Genomic DNA, 19393 nt, shown 5'->3' with positions numbered 1-19393 from the left:
ATTTTTAGAATACTGTGTACAATTCTGGTTGCTTGTATGTAGGAAGGATGTTGTTAAACTTGAAAGGACGAAAAAATGATTTATAAGGATATTGTTGTTTTGGAGGGTTTGAGTTGTAGGAAAAAGCTGAAAGGCTGGAGCTTTTACCCTGGAGCGTTGGAGAGTGAGGGGTGATCTTAGAGGTTTATAAAATCATGATGGTGAATAGCCAAGGTCCTTTTTCTAGGGTGGGCAAGTCTAAACTAGAGGACATAGGTTTAAGATGAGAGGGGAAAGATTTAAAAGTTCCTGAGGGGTTACGTTTTCATGCAGATAGTGGTGCATGTATGGAATTAGCTGTCAGAGTAAGTGGTGGATGTATGTACAATTACAACATTTAAAAGCCATCTGGATAGGTAGATGAATAGGAAGGGTTCAGAGAAAAATAGGCTAATTCCTCACAAAAGGGACTAGGTCAGATTGGGATGTCTGGTTGGTGTGGACAAGTTGGACCAAAGGGTCTATTCCATGCCAATTGATGCTACAAGTGCAAGACTGCATCTCCTTTATGAAAAGAACATAAAATGGCAATAAATGGTCAAGGTGCCAGGATAATCTTTTATGATTTCACCTCAGCTATAGCTGGGAAAATCTAATTCCTGAGAGTCATAGAGATGTACAGCATGAAACAGACCCTTCGGTCCAACCAGTCCATGCCGACCAGATATCCCAACCCAATCTAGTCCCACCTGCCAGCACCTGGCCCATTTCCCTCCAAACCCTTCCTATTCAATTACCCATCCAAATGCCTCTTAAATGTTGCAATTGTACCAGCCTCCACCACTTCCTCTGGCAGCTCATTCCATACCCGTAACACTCTTTGTGTGAAAGAATTGCCCCTTAGGTCTCTTTTATATCTTTCCCCTCTCACCCTAAGCCTATGCCCTCTAGTTCTGGACTCCCCAACCCCAGGGAAAAGACTTTGCCTATTTACCCTATCCGTGCCCCTCATAATTTTGTAAACCTCTATAAAGATCACCTCTCAGCCTCTGACGCTCCAGGGAAAACAGCCCCAGCCTGTTCAGCTTCTCCCTACAGCTCAAATCCTCCAACCCTGGCATCATCCCTGTAAATCTCCACTGAACCCTCCCAAGTTTCACAACATCTTTCTGATAGGAAGGAGACCAGAATTGCATGTAATACTCCAACAGCAGCCTAACTAATGTCCTGTACGGCCGCAACACAACCTCCCAACTCCTGTACTCAATACTCTGACCAATAAAAAAAGCATACCAAACGCCTTCTTCACCATCGATCTACCTGCGACTCTACTTTCAAGGAGCTATGAATCTGCACTCCAAGGTCTCTTTGTTCAGCAACACTCCCGAGGACCTTACCATTAAGTGTATAAGTCCTGCTAAGATTTGCTTTCCCAAAATGCAGCACCCTGCATCCATCTGAACCAAACTCCATCTGCTATCTCCCAGCCCACTGGTCCATCTTGTCGAGGTCCTGTTGTAATCTGAGGTAACCCTCTTCGTTGTCCACTACACCTCCAATTTTGATGTCATCTGCAAACCCACCAACTGTACCTCCCATGCTCGCATCCAAATCATCTTTGCAAATGACATAAAGCAGAGGTCCCAGCATTGATTCCTGCGGCACTCCACCAGCCACAGGCCTCCAGTCTGAAAAACAACCCTCCACCACTGCCCTCTACCTTTGAGCCAGTTCGGTGTCCAAATGGCTAGTTCCCCCTGGATTCTCCTTAATTCTATTTGTCAAAGCTATCTCATGTCCCCTTTTTGCCCTCCTGATTTCCTCTTAAGTATACTCCTACTTTCTTTATACTCTTCTAAGGATTCGCTCAATCTATCCTGTCTATACCTTACATATGCTTGCTTCCTTTTTCTTAACCAAACCTTCAATTTCTTTAGTCATCCTGCATTCCCTATACCTACTAGCCTTTCCTTTCACCCTCTGGATTCTTGCTATCTCATTTCTGAAGGCTTCCCATTTTCCAGCTGTCCCTTTACCTGCGAACATCTGCCCCCAATCAGTTTTTAAAAGTTCTTGCCTAACACCATCAAATTGGCCTTTCTCCAACTTAGAGCTTCAACTTTTAGATTTGGTCTATCCTTTTCCATCACTATTTTAAAACGAATAGAATTATGGTCACTGTCCCCAAAGTGCTCCCCCACTGACACCTCAGTCACCTGCCCTGCCTTATTTCCAGAGTAGGTCAAGTTTTGCACCTTCTCTCGTTAGTACATCCACATACTGAATCAGAAAATTGTCTTGTATTCACTTAACAAATCTAAACCTTTAACACAATGGCCGTGCCAGTCTATGTTTGGAGATTAATATATAGGTTCACTATTTATGGAAGTTATTGGTAAAATATAGTTCATGTGTTCATTTGAGTATTACTGCCTCCAACTATTTGGTTGATTATGAAAATGAATATAATTTGAAACTATATTTTCTTCTGGCAATGGAAATAAACGTGTTCTGGTATCAGAAGTAAAACAGCAGCATGTCCAATTTTATTTCACCATCTCATTCTCTGTTCATCTTTAAGTATCTTCAGTCATAAAATTAAAAGACTGACCTGCAGTCAACCATAATGGAGAAGACTCATCTTGGAACGCACTGAACACAATGCGACACTTCATCAGGAACTTGCAGAGGAAACTTCAGGCTTCACAGGGTATGCATAAATCACTAAACACCTCATTCATCTAACCCTTCAAACCACCACCTACCCCACTTACTGGAACCTGCAAGTTGTGCATTGGACTCATCTACCATTCTAGAACCTATTAAACCAGGTCAGCCTCAATCCCAAGGGACTGTTGAGGAAGAATCAGAACTGAAACACTCACCAGAAGTCACTACGTCTGTTTTATACAATCCAGCAAATGTAAACATGTTGAACACAATCATTAACTTGCAAACGTTGCTACATTTGGTTTAGCACTCATTCATATTTAAAATGAACCAGAAGATATAATTTTCTTTGTCAAAGATAATGTGTATCTTAGAAATTATTACCGATCTGCTTGTCTTGTGAAATGATTTTGTGAGTTGCTGAACAATGTGCCATTGACTGAGAATTGAGATGAGTCAGCTGCACAATCAAACAATAATCTAGTAGTTTGGCTCCAGTGGCAGCATGCTTTCTTCTGAATCAGAAGGTGTGAACTCACCACAAGGTCTGAACCTGACTACGTTACAGTATTGTAAGAGGCACTGTCTGCTTTCAGGTCGACATGAAACTTCTCAGTGAGAGTAAGCATTCCTCCATTAATCAATAGTATCGACAACCAGCCTCATTGATTATTCATCACACTTGCAGTTTGTGAAACACTGCAGTGTTCAAACATGCTGTGAATTTAATGAGAACAGGTCTTCAAAAGTAACATTTTGGGGGGGGGGGGGGAGGGCTACCCAGGAGGAGAGAACATCATGTATCTGAAATACTGTATGTTTAAGAAATGTAAAAGTAAATCAAACGAATAAATAAGAGCCAGAAGGAGTCAATTCCCATCCAAATTGTTACATCTGTTAACCCAGCAACAAGTTGCTTCATAACAATTATATAATGTAAGAAAATTGGTTCAAATCCTGTTATGGCAGCTATTTGAGGGTTCGTAGTACAATGGTATATCTGGCTCTGAGCTACAAGAACCTTCTCAAAAGATATGACATAAGACAACAGAACAAATTGATTGAAAAAAGTGCTAGAAAAAAAATTGCACTTTCATCGGAGGTCTCAAAAAGCTTTACAGTACAATAAAATCGCGGTTGTAATGTAGTAACTAAAAGCCAACTTGCACACAGCAAGTTCCCACAAACAAGGCAATAAAAAGCACCGACAATCCTTTCGCTACGCTACTTAAAATTGCAAGTGGGAGAAGGTGCTAGTTTATACATCCATCCCCCGTTGTTCGCTTTTAAAAGGAGTGCATGCAGGAGGAATGAAACGAGTTGGGGCAATGGAGCTCGATGATCAGGCTCCAGGTGCTTATTCCTCCATTCCATGACCCAGGTGGGTCTGCTCAATGTCCCGGAAGTGATTCCCGGGCAGTGTTCAGAGTCGTTGCCGCAGCGGGATCCGTTGGCAGGCGCGAGCCGTTTCCATAGTTCCCCCTGTTTGAAAAGTGGCCTCGAGGGCTCGGTCAACGAAACGTCCCATTCCCCGCGAAGGAGGGATTTAAACTCACAACTCGAACCAGAGAGCGAGCGAGAAGAAGGAACATGGAAGTTACTACTTAACACAATGCAGCGTCGAATCCTTCCTTCAAACCTGGAAAAAAGGTAAATCGTTTATATTTTCGAAAAGTTTTCTTTTCTTTGGGAGAGAGTGGGTTACCATCCAGTTAATCATATTAACTTTATTACTTAAATAAAAAGTAAAGTACGATGTTTGCGCGTTTGAATAAAGGATGAGAAGAAAGAGAGCCGCATTTCTAATGCGGTGCGCAGCGCCTCACTACCGCGGCCTAGCGGAGCGTCCGTCAGGGCGGCCTCCTGCAACCAACCTTGCTAATCATCCATGCCCCACCCTCTCCTCCAGCCATTGGTCGTGGGACGCGGGCTCCCGTCCTCTGGCTTGTCCGATTGGTCGGTGACCCATGTCAATCATTGACGGTGGTCATTTCCGCTCCCCTGCAGCAATGTTTGGTTGGCCCGCGTTATTAATCCCAATGAGGGAGAAACAATTGGTCAGTGAGAGTTGTGCCTTTTATTTATTTGATTTTCTTTTCCACCCCGCCACGCAAGGATCTAAACTGACTTACTTTTATTCTCGGCTGACAGCTTCGCGTGCTTTATCAAGATATGAAGTTCTGCAAAAGTTGATTGATTTGTGTTGTTCTTCTCCCCACCTCCCCCACACAATTATTATGTTTCGTAAATCCATGTAAATTAATGGAAGTGGGTTTGTAAAACCGTGGGCTCGATTTTTTTTCTAAGCAGTCGTTTCTTAACTGGTTCCGAGATAAAATCTCTCCCCTCTTCTGGAAGTCTCCTGAAAGTTAAGCGGTTTTATTTTTGTTTGTTGGGAATTTTTGCGTCTTCTCTCGAAAGAGAACCTGAGGCTGAAGCCGTCTCTGCCACTCCTGCCAGGCGGGAACCTGCTTTGCGAGATTTCCCAAGAAAGTAGGGAGAATCAAAACATGGCTCTTTAAACGTTTTCTTGAGGTTTTTTTTTGAAAGTTTTTCACCTGATTGCGAGCTTAACACGAGACCAAAAATTACAATGGTTTCGTCGGCAATTTAATTAACAAAGTCTGCACATTTTGTTATCGGAAGATACATAGCGTAAAACTGAAGATTGTTTTGATATTAACTTGAAGGATTGTTGTTTCCCAGATACATTAGTAAAGGGTGTAACTTGCATATGTCCACACTTCAGTCGAAGGAACATAGATATTGGAAAGTTTTTTGGTTAAAGTAGAAGCATCAAGAAACATTTGAATTGTGCTTTGACAATTTTCTCGTACTACTTAAAAGCATTTTGTGTTTAATAGCTTAAAATGATATAGGGCATTCAATTTGAGACAATAAGTAATTTTCTAGTGTGCGTGCATTGATTTTAATTGCGTTTTTTAAAATACCTCTTTTTGCTTCATTCAATCTTTTGAAGTGGTGTACTGAATTTTTGTAAGAAACCAGTTCTAACTTTGGTAATATTTTAGTTTACAAAAGTGATTTATTTATGTTATGTCATTATTGTAGTAAATGTTCCAATATATAGGACAGTATTGTTAATTTTTAAAAAAGGCAAATTTCAGAAGTTTTCTGATGAAGAGACACCAGATGTGAAACATTAATTTTGCTTCCTCCCCACAGATGCTGGCAGACCTGCTTAGTTTTGCTAGCAATTTCTGGTTTTGTTTCAGGTCTTCAGCATCCATAGTTCTTTGTTTTATGTACATCTCAGAAGATGTTTTGATCATGTAAGATGCACCAAGAAACCCCTTTCAATATGGAAGAGAGTGTATAGAGCCAGAAGAGATTCTCTCAGCCAAGACAGCTGAAGGTCTAACTACCAATTAGAAGCACTGACCCTGGGGATGCGCAGGAGGCCAGGATTAGAGATCTGCTGAGATTTCTTTGGGAGAGGAGGCTAATAGTGGAATAATTTATAGAGCTAGCAAGGGACAAGATCATGGAAGGATTTGAAAACAAAGGAATTAAAATTTAAAAATTCAGAATTGGACTTATGAAAATATTACTGAATCTGGAATCTGTGTAACTTAACATGCCTATTCCTTATGGATGAGCAGGTTTTGAAGTAGCTGAGGATATGGGTGACAGTATTTTGGATAGTCCATATAGGCTGGTTAGCTATGAGAGCATTGGAATACTTCAGTCTAGAGAGAGCAAAGGCACGGGTGAGATCTCTGCAATGAATGAGCTGTGGCAGTATTGGAAACTGGCAATGTGATGGAGAATATGTGATCAGAACCACAGTACTTTGAAATATGCCAGTATTGATGACAGTCTTGTTCACTAATAAACTTGATTTCCTTTTTCAAAAAAATAATGTGATTGCCACTTTACAGAATTATTTTAATATCCTACTGTCAACAATTTAGTTATTAAAATCATTGAGATGTAGTCTTGTTATTGTTAGACTTAAGGACTTGAAAAGCTTAAAACCTCCGAACCTCCACTTAAATTGTTTTGGACAATTTAAAGAAGAGCAAGGTTTCTCATGCATATATAGTTTATTGCTAAGATGATGAAAGTTTAATATCTGACTGTCAAGTTTTCAAACATCCAGATTGAATGCTTGGACAGTGTAAATAGTAATACACAGAGCCCATGTTATTTTTAGATTAAAAACTCGTGTATAAACTGTACCTGTTTCAAACTGACAAAATAGAGATGACAGCCATTCTCTTGTTTATTGGTCAAAACAAGGTGCTGAGACATCAAGGTCAACTTGCCTTGTTCAAAACTAAACCAAAATTGGGCAGTTAACTCTTGGCCATTATTAACTGGTGCATTTTCTATGGCAATACCTCTACCAGTCAGAATCCATTTGCCAATCAATCAGCAGTCTCCTCTCTTAATATGAATGTTTTTCCTTTTATTTTGGTATTTCTTATGAATGTCTTGAGTGCAAGGTGAAAAACTTTTTGCTAGTGTCTGTCAGAAGTTTGTCATTTATTTATTTCTCTGCCGTTGTGTGTAGAGAGGAATGATGCACTGATTTTGGCCAAAATGTTTGGGCATTCAGTTTCCCTTTCATCCGGGTCAGGGCTTGCACATAACATGATGGTTTTTGACCTGATTAGCAGTCTCAGTAAAGCTATAAGCTGTTCTGTGGAGGGATTGGAAAGATGGTTATCAAGCATAAATTTGGCCTAATGCTCAGTGAGCAGACCAAATTGGTAAAAACAATGACTGCAGATGCTGGAAACCAGATTCTGGATTAGTGGTGCTTGGAAGAGCACAGCAGTTCAGGCAGCATCCAAAGTGCAGCGAAATCGACGTTGTCATATGGCTGCATATAAGCGACTATTGACAATCTAATATAATCTTGTTCTTGTGTTTCAACACAGAAACTGGCTTGCAACCTTGCTGACTATCTTGATTTGTTTTAACCCCACTCACACCCCTCTCCAAGGGCATACAAATTTTGGGGCATAGATGTTTAGAACTGTTTCGGGACTACAATAATTGACTCCAAACTTTTTTAAAATATAGGGCATGAGCTCCTCTCTCGGGATAGATAATTGCAGATCAGCACCATATATCTATCAGATGCAGAAGAAAACGCCATTATGAGTGAGTAAATATTTGTTAAACTTCAAATTGAGTTGGTATTACTGAATGTAAAGTTGGTCATTTAAGAGCTCTAGAAACTGCAAATTAAGATAGATGTGAATATTCAAGATAAAGAACCTTTTAAAAAGACTGTAACTCTTTCTTTCTTTTGTAAAATATCAATGAAGGATGAAAGCAGTTGATCTTTCCATTTAGTTTAAGTAACTGACATTACAATCCAAAATCAGTATTGCCCAGTTATTTGAGATCGGTGTTTGGTTAATATTGAATGTATGCATTAATCTGCAACTGACCAGTGAAAGATTTGAAAAGGAGATGGAACAGATTTGAAGAATGGTATATTTGATTTCTTTATCCATTGGTATTTATGTTGGCATAATGTGAAATGAAGGCACCAGTATTTCTGCAGGACTATGTTCAAGTTACATTTCAAATCTGACTGCTGTTTGCAAGTGTGGCAAAACTGGCTTTAAACTAAAAACCATAAAGGAGGTTGGAAACAATAAATGTTGGAGATCACATGGATGCTGTCTGACCTTTTGTGATCTCCAGCATTTGTTGTCTTTAGTACAGATTTCTGCATCTGCAGTAATCTTTTGCTATACCATGAGGGAAGCTTGCTGTTTCCAGCAGTCACTTTTTTTTTCCTTCTGTTCAGTATACAGAACAACTTTGGTTATCCGAACTAAGTCTTGTAAAAATGTTATCAATTATCTGAACAAAATACACCCTGCCCATCTCGTTCAAATAATTGAGGTTGTTCTGTATTTATGTTGTCTGTTCCCTAGCCACTAGCTAGTTTCCTTTCCCTGGCAACTATCTGAGACTGAACCACACTACTAAAGCCTTTATGTTGTAATTGAACTGAGATGAACTTCCAACCATGTATCTGCTAAAAGACGAATAAAACATTGCATGACTCCATCCTTTCTTTGCTCACCATCTCCTGAAGTCTTCATATATGTTTTTGTTAACCTGTAGACTTGTTCACCATTCTGATGCTTTTCTGGTAGGATTCCAACTTTCCACTGCACATAAAGTTCACCATATCCAAAATGTTGGTGCCTATACCTTCACTTGCACCAAGATACTTTGCAAACATAACTTTTGACCTACACACTCCTGGTTTTGTTTTAAAGTCCTTTTATCCCCAACTTTTCTAGCAATGCAGTCCATTCAAACACTGCAAGCCTTTAATTTTGGAACAGTGAACATTCCTGATATAATTATTTGTCATTGGTATTGTGCTTGGAGTTTCCTAAACTCTAATTTCTGGATTTCTCTCAGCAAACGCCACCATTCGACTTCCTTTACTTTCCCCTTATAGTTGTTCCTTTTGTGAAAGAAAATGTGTTTTATTCACTACATAATCTGGAATTTCTATTTAAAATAGAGGCAGGTGGATGTGGGTCAGTTCTGTGAAGGTAACTTTTTAAAAATAAACCTCTCAAAAGTCATTCGGAACAGCGACTTAAGTGCATCAATTCTAAGAAAGCATGTTACTGCATTCATGTGTCTGGTAGAAACCCTGTCATGTTATTGGAAGGAATGTTTATATTGCTAAGTTGGTAACAGACCAAAAAAACTTTTCCTTTAGTTTTAACGTAAGAACCAAAGGTTTAAAGTCGCTGTTCAGAAGAACCAAGAGTTCAGTGCACAAGGGAGAAAAATGTCTCTTAGCAGAGAAATCAGTCATCGAGATGTACAGCATGGGAACAGACACTTTGGTCCAACTTGTTCATGCCAACGAGATATTCTAAATTAGTCCTGTCCCATTTGCCAGCTTTTGGCCCATATACCTCTAAACCCATCCCATTCATATACCTATCCAGATGTCCTTTTTAAATGTTGTAATTGTACCAGCTGTCATTGTAGCAAAATGTTTTAAATATTGTGAAGTTCTCAAACCAGCTGAGTTTGGATAGAATTCTTCAATTTGTTAGAACTAGTAACATTTTAAACCATCAGAATTTTGGGAAAGGAATCCTAAAATTTTCTCTTACTGTCTAAGGAAAAGAAACTCAGGAGCTAGTTAAATAAAAATGTCAAGGTAGGAATGAAATTGGAAGTGAGTATTTAAAAGGGTACTGTTGCTGAACAAGTTGAAACTTTGTTTTGCAGTTTGTTAAGATTTCTCTAATTGTCGTAGATATATTGCTTTTTTCCTACTTTGTGTATTGATCTTATGTTTTGTTGTTGAAGAACAAAAACCTTTTGTGAATATATTTCAGTGATGAACCACCAGTACTCAAGTGCAAAAAGTAAACAGATGATCTGTCAAGCCAGGCTTTCTTATGGTATCTGATGTAGCATCAAGTTGAACCATGTAAAAATCGCATAATTGTCCAAGCTTTTAGCTGCCTCCTGACATCCTTCATGTGGCTTGGTGTTAAATATCAGTATCATAATCACTTCTATAAAGATTTTTTATAAGCTTTAGTGCGTTGGTGATATATTATTATATATGCAACTTATACTAAAATTAGTGTGGATGTTTGGGTTTGTTCCGAAGGGTAATGTTGGGCACCATGTACTTAGTTTTTTAGGATTTAAAATATGTAATAAATTAACTTCCTTTTAGCTGAATATTCTCACTATACTGGTTGGCAACCTAACTCTTACTGTTCCATTGAAATGCTGTGATTTGCCTGCCTCCCTTCCCTCTACCCCTAAATTATTTTCATTCCATAGTTGGCCAGTCAACAAGATTTTTTTGAGTACATTGGACAAAGGGCACTTTGTGAACTCCACTTGGTGCTATATTTTACTTAGTAAAGCTCTAGTTTCTAGCATTTACTTGTGTTTTATGTATGACAAATGAGTGATAAGTCCATGTTGAATTTACAGTAATCACAGGTAGTTCGTTCCTGTTTGTTCAAAATAATTTTTGCCCTTATCAAATTATATAGTTGCTTCTACTGATCATTTTTCAAATGGTAGGGGAAAACGTGTTCATAAAGAATTCCATTCAGTGGCTTTGGACAGCTGAAAGACAAATACGGTATGATTGTGCCATTACGATTATTCTTTTAAGCTGCGTTGATTTCTGAAAACCAAGTTAAATAAATTTGACACACTTGATGCGAATATGTACCAGATGAGATGAATTTAGAATCGAGATGATGATTAATTTGGAATTATCGTGAACATCTCAGGCCCTCAGGAAGACCAAAACACTTGTTAGCAAATTATTATATCCTTCTGTCGTGTTTTCGCCATTGTAATGTCTCCAAATTGGATACAAAGTGCATGATTCTTGCAATAATGTTTCATCCTGATACTAAACATTTCAGATTTTAGGAGCTTGCAACACTTAATGTTTTATGTAACTTTATGCTACATGTTGTGAACTTTTAATGGGCTGAGATTCTCTGTAACCTCTCATTTATAAGTGTCCAATGTTTGTTTGTTCTTAGTGAGAGAAAAAGAATTTTAAAAAATGCTGGAATGAGGAGTTATTAACAGTTTCTCTTGTGTAGGAGTTGTAGTGATATTTTCAATACCACCATATGAATTGTAATTACAACAGTTCATTGTTTTGTTGTAAACATTCATTTGAAAGCAAGTACAGAAAATCAGTTCAGTACTCCAGATTTAAAAAAAATTGTGAAGATTAAACTTTAGTGTAGAAACAATCCAGAACTAGAGGGCATAGGTTTAAGGTGAGATGGGAAAGATAAATAAGAGACCTATGGGGCAACATTTTCATGCAGAGGGTGGTACGTGTATAGAATGAGCTGCCAAAGGAAGTGGTGAAGGCTGGTCCAATTGCAACATTTAAGAGGCATTTGGATGGGTATATGAATAGGAAGGGTTTGGAGGGATATGGCCCAGGTGCTGGCAGGTAGGACTAGATTGGGTTGGGATATCTGGTCGGCATGGATGGGTTGGACCAAATGGTGTGTTTCCATGCTGTACATCTCTATGACTCTAAGATATAAACTTCAATGTGTCAGCATTATTAGTATTCTGTTTTGAGGTTTTTTTCCCTGGTTTTTCTGTGAATAAATCAATTTTGAAATATTTCATTTGAAGTCAATTGCTCCATTCTCCGTTTATGTTCCATTACTTTGTGGGAGCTGGAAAATTTTCACTAGGGCGCCTTGAATTGGTTTTGAGAGGAAGCACAACATAAACTTTGGTCATGATATGTAATAAAGAAAATAGTAAACTGCATGGATGCATATTTAGATTTTGGTTTTTGTGTTTTTTTTTGAGTTATAGATATATACCACCTGGTTTTCCAAGGTCATGGGTTCGAGCCTTCTTTCAAGACCTGAGCACAACATCTCTGCTTATAGTTGTGCAATACCAGGGAATAATGCATTGTTGGAATTGTGGTGTTTTGGAAGAGGCACTAAATGTTGACCTGGACATAAAGACTCCCATGCCATCATTGAAAAAAGTCCCTTGTTCATCAGTGCCCTCTGGCCAACAATTACCCCTCAATCAACAGCAGTAAAACAGATGAATTGGTGATTTTAAAATTGCAATTTGTAATTATGACATAGGCACTTGAGGTCAAGGCAGTCATTAAGGACAGCTAATAAGATGAGCTTGCAGAATTGAGATGAGATGTGAAATGGTTGAGGGGCTACTGTCATGACTTAATAAAGGAAGCTGGGTGTGATTGGTAGAGACCAATCATTGCTTTCCCAGGAGAAATAATTCCATGTTGTTCTCAATCCAACTATCTTTAGCCATTTCATCTGTAATATTCTTTAAGATCATAAGTGAGTTGGTTTATGGATTATTATAAATTGTTTAGCTTCAAATGCAACTTCAAATAATGCAGTAATCCATAGCCTGGTGAGGAAAGAAAATAACTTGCATAACAGGTTTAAGCTCGCAGGGCTATCCTGATGCACTTTGGCAATGAAGTGGCTACTTAGAATATGTGATTGGATTTGTGCACCGATTTATGCTCAAATTGTAAGCTATATGACTTAGTGGTTGGCATTATTGTTATTGGTTAATAAGTACTGCTTAGGATGTTAGGGAGATTCTATTTCCCTTCTAATTCATGCACAATGATCTTTTTTTGATTTCAGAGCAGACAAGTCCTCTGTTTTGTTGTTTTTAAAATAAAGGGGTTAAAGACTACCAGAGATTGGAACTGAAGTAGGCCATACCTCCCATCTGAATCTGTTCTGCTATTCAGTGAGATCACGACTGATACGATAGTCCTGAATTCCACTTTCCTGTCCTTTCCCCACAACACTTGATTCCTTTATTGATTAAAAATCTCAGCCTTGAACGTATTAACAACTCAGCTTCAATAGCCCTCTACAGTAAAGAATTCCAGAGATTGACTGACCACCTTTTGAGAATAAACAGTTCCTTCTCAACTCTGTCTTAAATGAGATTATGATGTCTGGTCCTAGATTCCCACAAGGGTGAAACAATTTCTCCACACCTACCCAGTCATGTCTTCTAAGAATCCTGAATGTTTCAATAAGTTTGCCTCTCAATCTTCTAAACTCCAATGAGTACAAGCCCAAACTACTACTCCTCATTTGTTTCTTGAAATGTAGGAATTTTCTAATGAGGTTTTTCTGAACTACCTCCAGTGCCAGTGTCTCTTTTCCTGGACAAGGGGATGAAAGCATCACAAAGTATTTCAGTTGTGGTCTGACTTTGACCTGGTTTTAACAAAACCTCCCTATTTTGATATTGTGTTCCCTTCAATAGAGGCCAACAGTCTGTGTGCCTTATTGCTTAATTGCTGAATTTCTATGAATTCATGTGCCAGGACCCATAAATCCCTGTGTGTTTTCTGTAGTCTTTCTTTCCTCCATTTAAATAATACTCAGCTCTTCTAGTCTGCTTGTCAAAATATGACCTCATTTTTCCACACTATATATTTCACCTGCCAAGCTTTTACCCATTCCTGTAACCTGTCTCTCTCCCCACTACTTGCCTTCCCACCTATTTGTGTCATTCAGTTTGGTCATAGTGTATTCACTTTTGTCATCCAAGTCATTAAAATATTCTGTAATTAATGAAGGCCACGGCACTGGTCTTTCTGGCACTACACTAGTTATAGGTTGCCATCCTGAAATTGTCTCATTATGCCAATTCTTTGTCTTTTAGTCAGCTAATTTTCTATCATTGCTACTATACTACCCCTGACACCATGGGTTCTTATTCATTAGCCTTGTATATGCTACCTTATCAATACCTTTTTGAAATCTAAACATGTTACACCTAATAGTTTCTCTTTATCTCAACTGCTTTCTATCTCTTCAGAGCTATAACATGTTTGTCAGAAATGATTTCCCCTACATGAAGCCATGCTGACTTGACTTGATGATATGTACTCCTATATGCTCTGCTGTTAGGTGTTATAATAAGGAACATGTCATTGGAAAATTGCTTGAGTCTAGTCCCTTCAGCTGTAATGACAGGCAGATAAAGTGGTTAAGATGGCATATGGTAGACTCCCATTTATTAGTCGGAGCATAGAGCTTTAAGAGCAGAGAGTTTATGCTGGAAAGAGGCTACTTCTACCACATTTAGAGTATTGAATGCAGTTCTGAAATCCATTTATAGGGGGAATGCAATTGTACTGGAGAGGGTGCAGAGGAGATTTACCAAGATATTGCCGTGGCTGGAAAGTTATGACGAGAGATTAGATAGGCTGGGATTGTTTCCCTCAGAACAGAGAAGATTGAGTAGGGATATAATTGGGATGGATAACATTCCGTGGAGCATAGCTAGAGTAGACAGGAAGAAAGTTTTTTTGATGGAGGGATCAATGACCGGGGGCATACATTTAAGAGGCAACAGGTTTACAGGAGATGAGGAAAATCTTTTTTCTTGGTGGGAATCTGGCAACTCCCTGCCTGTGAGGGTGGTAGAGACAGAAACCCTTTTAGATACTTTTCATTATTATATGTGCAGTTCTGATGCCAATGATACAAGGCTATGGGACAATTGGTGGAAATTGGAATTAGTTAAGTGGTGGTTTGACTAGTGTATGGACGTGATGGACCAAAGGTCTTTTTCTGTATTATAGATTTCTATGACTTTAAATTAACTGGTGTAAGCTGAGCTTTGGTAAAATTGTGTCAAGATTGTGCATTAGTTGATGCCAGCTTGAACAATACCTGAAGACGAGGTGTTTTTGCAATATGAAAAGAAATATTTCAAGACCAACCCAAAGCTGCTCTGACGTTTGTTTCTTTTTAACCCTATCTCCTGAACAAAAGTGTTGTTACAATCTTCTTTTCAAATGTGTCTGCTGATTTTTTTTTCAGAACAAAATCTTTTTTTCTAAATGTAAAAGTACCAGTTGTACCATTGCATGATTGTATGTTGTAATATTTAAAGCAATAGTTCATTTACTGGCTATAGACTTTGCTCAATATCAGGAGAAAATTCTCCTTATTTTTCATTGAAAATTTTGTATCTCCAATATTGCGCTTAAAGGTCCAAAATGCTTGCAATTCAAACATACCCAGATGCAATTTCCAACTTCACCATTATAAAAAGTGAGTATTTAAATTTTCATTTGGGGCATTAGAATTTTGTCATTAACAGCAACAACAAACAAACAGAAATTGCTGCAAAATCTCAGCAGGTCTGGCAGCATCTGTGGACAGAAATCAGAGTTAGCGTTTTGGGTCCAATGACTCCTTTGTGAGAACTGATGGTAGCTAGGAAAAAGCTGGGGGTAAGGAGTAAATGATAGGTGGAGATAAGACCCAAAGAGAAAGAAGAGTTGGGCAGACAAAGGATTGGGAAAATGGGTCAGCCAAGGAGAATGAATGGTTGCTAATGGGATTATTAGTGGCTAACAATGGGAAGTGTGTAAAAGCAGACCATGTGATAAACATGGTCCGTTAACTACAGTGGTTTCAGCAGCTCCGAATTATGATAAGCCTTTCACACTAGCTTCGGATGCTACTGTTAATGAAGTAAGATGGCACCGTCAGCTTTATTTTTGGAGAAACACCATGCACGTAGATGGTATTTTTGACAGTGGTCAAAGAAATCTTGAGTCTTGCATTTGCTGTTCACAGGAAAGAACTGGGGAGAATCTCTCTACAGATACTGCCAGACCTGCTGAGTTTCTCCCGCAACTTCAGATTTTAATTCTGGTTTTGAGCATCTACAGTTTTAATACTTCAGAATGGTGGCTAATTGAGTTTGGAACTGGTACTTTCTTCCTAAACTGCCACAGCAAATTAACAAACTTCACGCCATATTAAAAATTATAAAATATTTTTTCATTTGTCACAGTAGTAGCTGTCTGGAATTCTATAATGTCTATAATTTGCAGTTAATGTTATGAACTTTCTTGAAGAGCTGGATGGTTTATTTTGTTCACCAGAAGAATTGAATATTTGTGTAGACTTGAATAAATTATATACCTCACATAACACTGGTTGTTGTGCTGTTGAAACTATAAAGTCATTTGTGAAGTGCATTGTTCAATAATGTATATGGTAATGTTGCAGTGTGTCTGTACTGCAACATTGCATCAGTCAGCAGTTTTGCTTTTCTGGAACTCTTTGTGCTTTGGAAAGCTGCTGTGTTTGTTTTTATGCTGACCCATAAAAAATGAAACAGAACAAAATTTACACTGGTGAAGATTTGTGCATGGCATGTTTGAAAAGCTTTTTTTATGGCTGCATTTGCTGACACCTGGGAGTGTGGCAGTGAAATATCTGAAATAAATTGAAATAAGGAATAAAATTTAATTCCGTCTGGATAATTGTGAGTGATGCACTTGGGCAGGACAAACTAGGCAAGGGAATACATAATGAATCGGAGGATTCTGCAAAGCACTGAGGATAGAAGGACTTTGGTGGGCATGTATACTGGTCCCTTAAGTAAGGCCATTTAAGAAGGCATATGGTTTAAGACCGGTGTGGTTATACTGGAACTTGAAAAGAGGTTTGCTGGGTCACTGCAAGAGTATTGTATGCAATTCTGAAATCCACATCATCAGAGGGATGTGATAACACTAGAGAGGAGATTTACCAGGATGTTGCATGGGTTGAGAGTTTTAACTAAGAGAAATTGGACTGACTGGCTTTGTATGCCTTAGCATCCCCAAGTGTATACCTAAATGTTTAATGTTATGAGGGTGTTTGCCTCTACCACCCCTATAGGCAATGAGCTCCAGATTCCCATCGCTTTCTCTTGGAAAGGTTTTCCTCCATGTCTGCTCTAAACTTAGTGTTTCTTAACTTAAATCTATTTCCCTGGTCATTGATTCATCCATCAAGGGTAAAAGCTGCAAATGTGTTGCTGGTCAAAGCACAGCAGGTTAGGCAGCATCTCAGGAATAGAGAATTCGACGTTTCGAGCATAAGCCCTTCATCAGGAATAAGAGAGAGAGAGCCAAGCAGGCTGAGATAAAAGGTAGGGAGGAGGGACTAGGGGGAGGGGCGATGGAGGTGGGATAGGTGGAAGGAGGTCAAGGTGAGGGTGATAGGCCGGAGTGGGGTGGGGGCGGAGAGGTCAGGAAGAGGATTGCAGGTTAGGAGGGCGGTGCTGAGTTGAGGGAACCGACTGAGACAAGGTGGGGGGAGGGGAAATGAGGAAGCTGGAGAAATCTGAATTCATACCTTGTGGTTGGAGGGTTCCCAGGCGGAAGATGAGGCGCTCCTCCTCCAGCCGTCGTGTAGTTGTGTTCTGCCGGTGGAGGAGTCCAAGGACCTGCATGTCCTCGGTGGAGTGGGAGGGGGGAGTTAAAGTGTTGAGCCACGGGGTGATTGGGTTGGTTGGTTCGGGCGGCCCAGAGGTGTTCTCTGAAGCGTTCCGCAAGTAAGCGGCCTGTCTCACCAATATAGAGGAGGCCACATCGGGTGCAGCGGATGCAATAGATGATGTGTGTGGAGGTACAGGTGAACTTGTGGCGGATATGGAAGGATCCCTTGGGGCCTTGGAGGGAAGTGAGTGTGGAGGTGTGGGCGCAAGTTTTACATTTCCTGCGGTTGCAGGGGAAGGTGCCGGGGGTGGAGGTTGGGTTGGTGGGGGGTGTGGATCTGACAAGGGAGTCACGAAGGGAGTGGTCCTTGTGGAACGCTGATAGGGGAGGGGAGGGAAATATATCCTTGGTGGTGGGGTCCGTTTGGAGGTGGCGGAATTGGCGGCGGATGATACGTTGTATGCGCAGGTTGGTGGGGTGGTAGGTGAGAACCAGTGGGGTTCTGTCTTGGTGGCGGTTGGAGGAGCGGGGCTCAAGGGCGGAGGAGCGGGAAGTGGAGGAGATGCGGTGGAGGGCATCGTCGATCACGTCTGGGGGAATCTGCAGTCCTTGAAGGAGGCCATCTGGGCTGTGCGGTGTTGGAATTGGTCCTCCTGGGAGCAGATGTGGCGGAGACGAAGGAATTGGGAATATGGGATGGCGTTTTTACAGGGGGCAGGGTGGGAGGAGGTGTAGTCCAGGTAGCTGTAGGAGTCAGTCGGTTTATAATAGATGTCTGTGTTGAGTCGGTCGCCCGAGATAGAAATGGAAAGGTCTAGGAAGGGGAGGGAGGAGTCTGAGACAGTCCAGGTGAATTTCAGGTCGGGATGGAAGGTGTTAGTAAAGTTGATGAACTGTTCAACCTCCTCGTGGGAGCACGAGGCAGCGCCGATACAGTCATCGATGTAGCGGAGGAAAAGGTGGGGGGTGGTGCCAGTGTAGTTGCGGAAGATGGACTGTTCCACATATCCTACGAAGAGGCAGGCATAGCTGGGGCCCATGCGGGTGCCCATGGCAACTCCTTTAGTTTGGAGGAAGTGGGAGGATTGAAAAGAGAAGTTATTTAGGGTGAGGACCAGTTCAGTCAGTCGAAGGAGGGTGTCAGTGGAAGGGTACTGGTTGGTGCGGCGGGAAAGGAAGAAGCGGAGGGCTTTGAGTCCTTCGTGATGGGGGATGGAGGTGTACAGGGACTGGATGTCCATAGTGAAAATAAGGCGTTGGGGACCGGGGAAGCGAAAATCCTGGAGGAGGTGGAGGGCGTGGGTGGTGTCCCGAACGTAGGTGGGGAGTTCTTGGACTAAAGGGGACAGGACCGTATCGAGGTATTGGGAGATGAGTTCGGTGGGGCAGGAGCAGGCTGAGACAATGGGTCGGCCGGGGCAGGCAGGTTTGTGGATTTTGGGCAGGAGGTAGAAACGGGCGGTGCGGGGTTGTGGGACTATGAGGTTGGAGGCGGTGGATGGGAGATCCCCTGAGGTGATGAGGTCCTGGATGGTCTGGGAGATGAAGGGGAAATGTTTCTTCCAGTCTCTATCTATGCCCCACAGAATGTTACACATCTCAATCATGTCCCCTCTACTCTCAGGAAAGCAACCTCAGTCATAGTCATACTCCTCCTCCTCCCTCACCTGTTCTCGGCCACAAAGCTGTGTGGGTCACTAATCCATTGGTTTTTGTGGTGACTTAGTTTTCCATATCATTACCTGAACAGTAAGAAATTGGAGCAAGGGTTGACCTTACAGCCATTCTAGTCTAATCTATTATTTCACAAGATTATGTTTGATCCTTAATCTCTACACCATTTACCTGTCTGATCCTATATTCCTTGATTTTGTTGGTCTGCAAAGTTCAGTCACAGGCTTGAATATACTCTACAACTGAGTATCAACAATCCTCTGACGTAAAGTATTC

At 40.5% G+C, this 19393-nt stretch overlaps 1 protein-coding gene across 3 annotated transcripts in view; it reads left to right on the top strand.

The window, feature by feature from the left end:
- The first annotated feature begins 4043 nt into the window (after window positions 1-4043).
- Window positions 4044-19393, top strand: part of usp6nl (USP6 N-terminal like) — a 252354-nt gene continuing 237004 nt past the window's right edge. Inside the window, exons 1-2 of one of the 3 annotated variants that reach the window (XM_060842684.1) lie at window positions 4044-4299; window positions 7702-7782. In XM_060842684.1, the coding sequence (XP_060698667.1) occupies window positions 7779-7782 (4 nt within the window). In that variant the 5' untranslated portion in view covers window positions 4044-4299; window positions 7702-7778. Of the gene's footprint in view, window positions 4300-4654; window positions 4707-4972; window positions 5143-7701; window positions 7783-19393 lie in introns of those variants that run through there. The other 2 variants (XM_060842686.1, XM_060842685.1) reach the window with 2 other exon arrangements.

The sequence above is a fragment of the Hemiscyllium ocellatum genome, chromosome 23, assembly GCF_020745735.1.
Source record: "Hemiscyllium ocellatum isolate sHemOce1 chromosome 23, sHemOce1.pat.X.cur, whole genome shotgun sequence".
Classification (NCBI taxonomy): domain Eukaryota; kingdom Metazoa; phylum Chordata; class Chondrichthyes; order Orectolobiformes; family Hemiscylliidae; genus Hemiscyllium; species Hemiscyllium ocellatum.
This window is presented reverse-complemented; position numbering and strand designations above follow the sequence as displayed.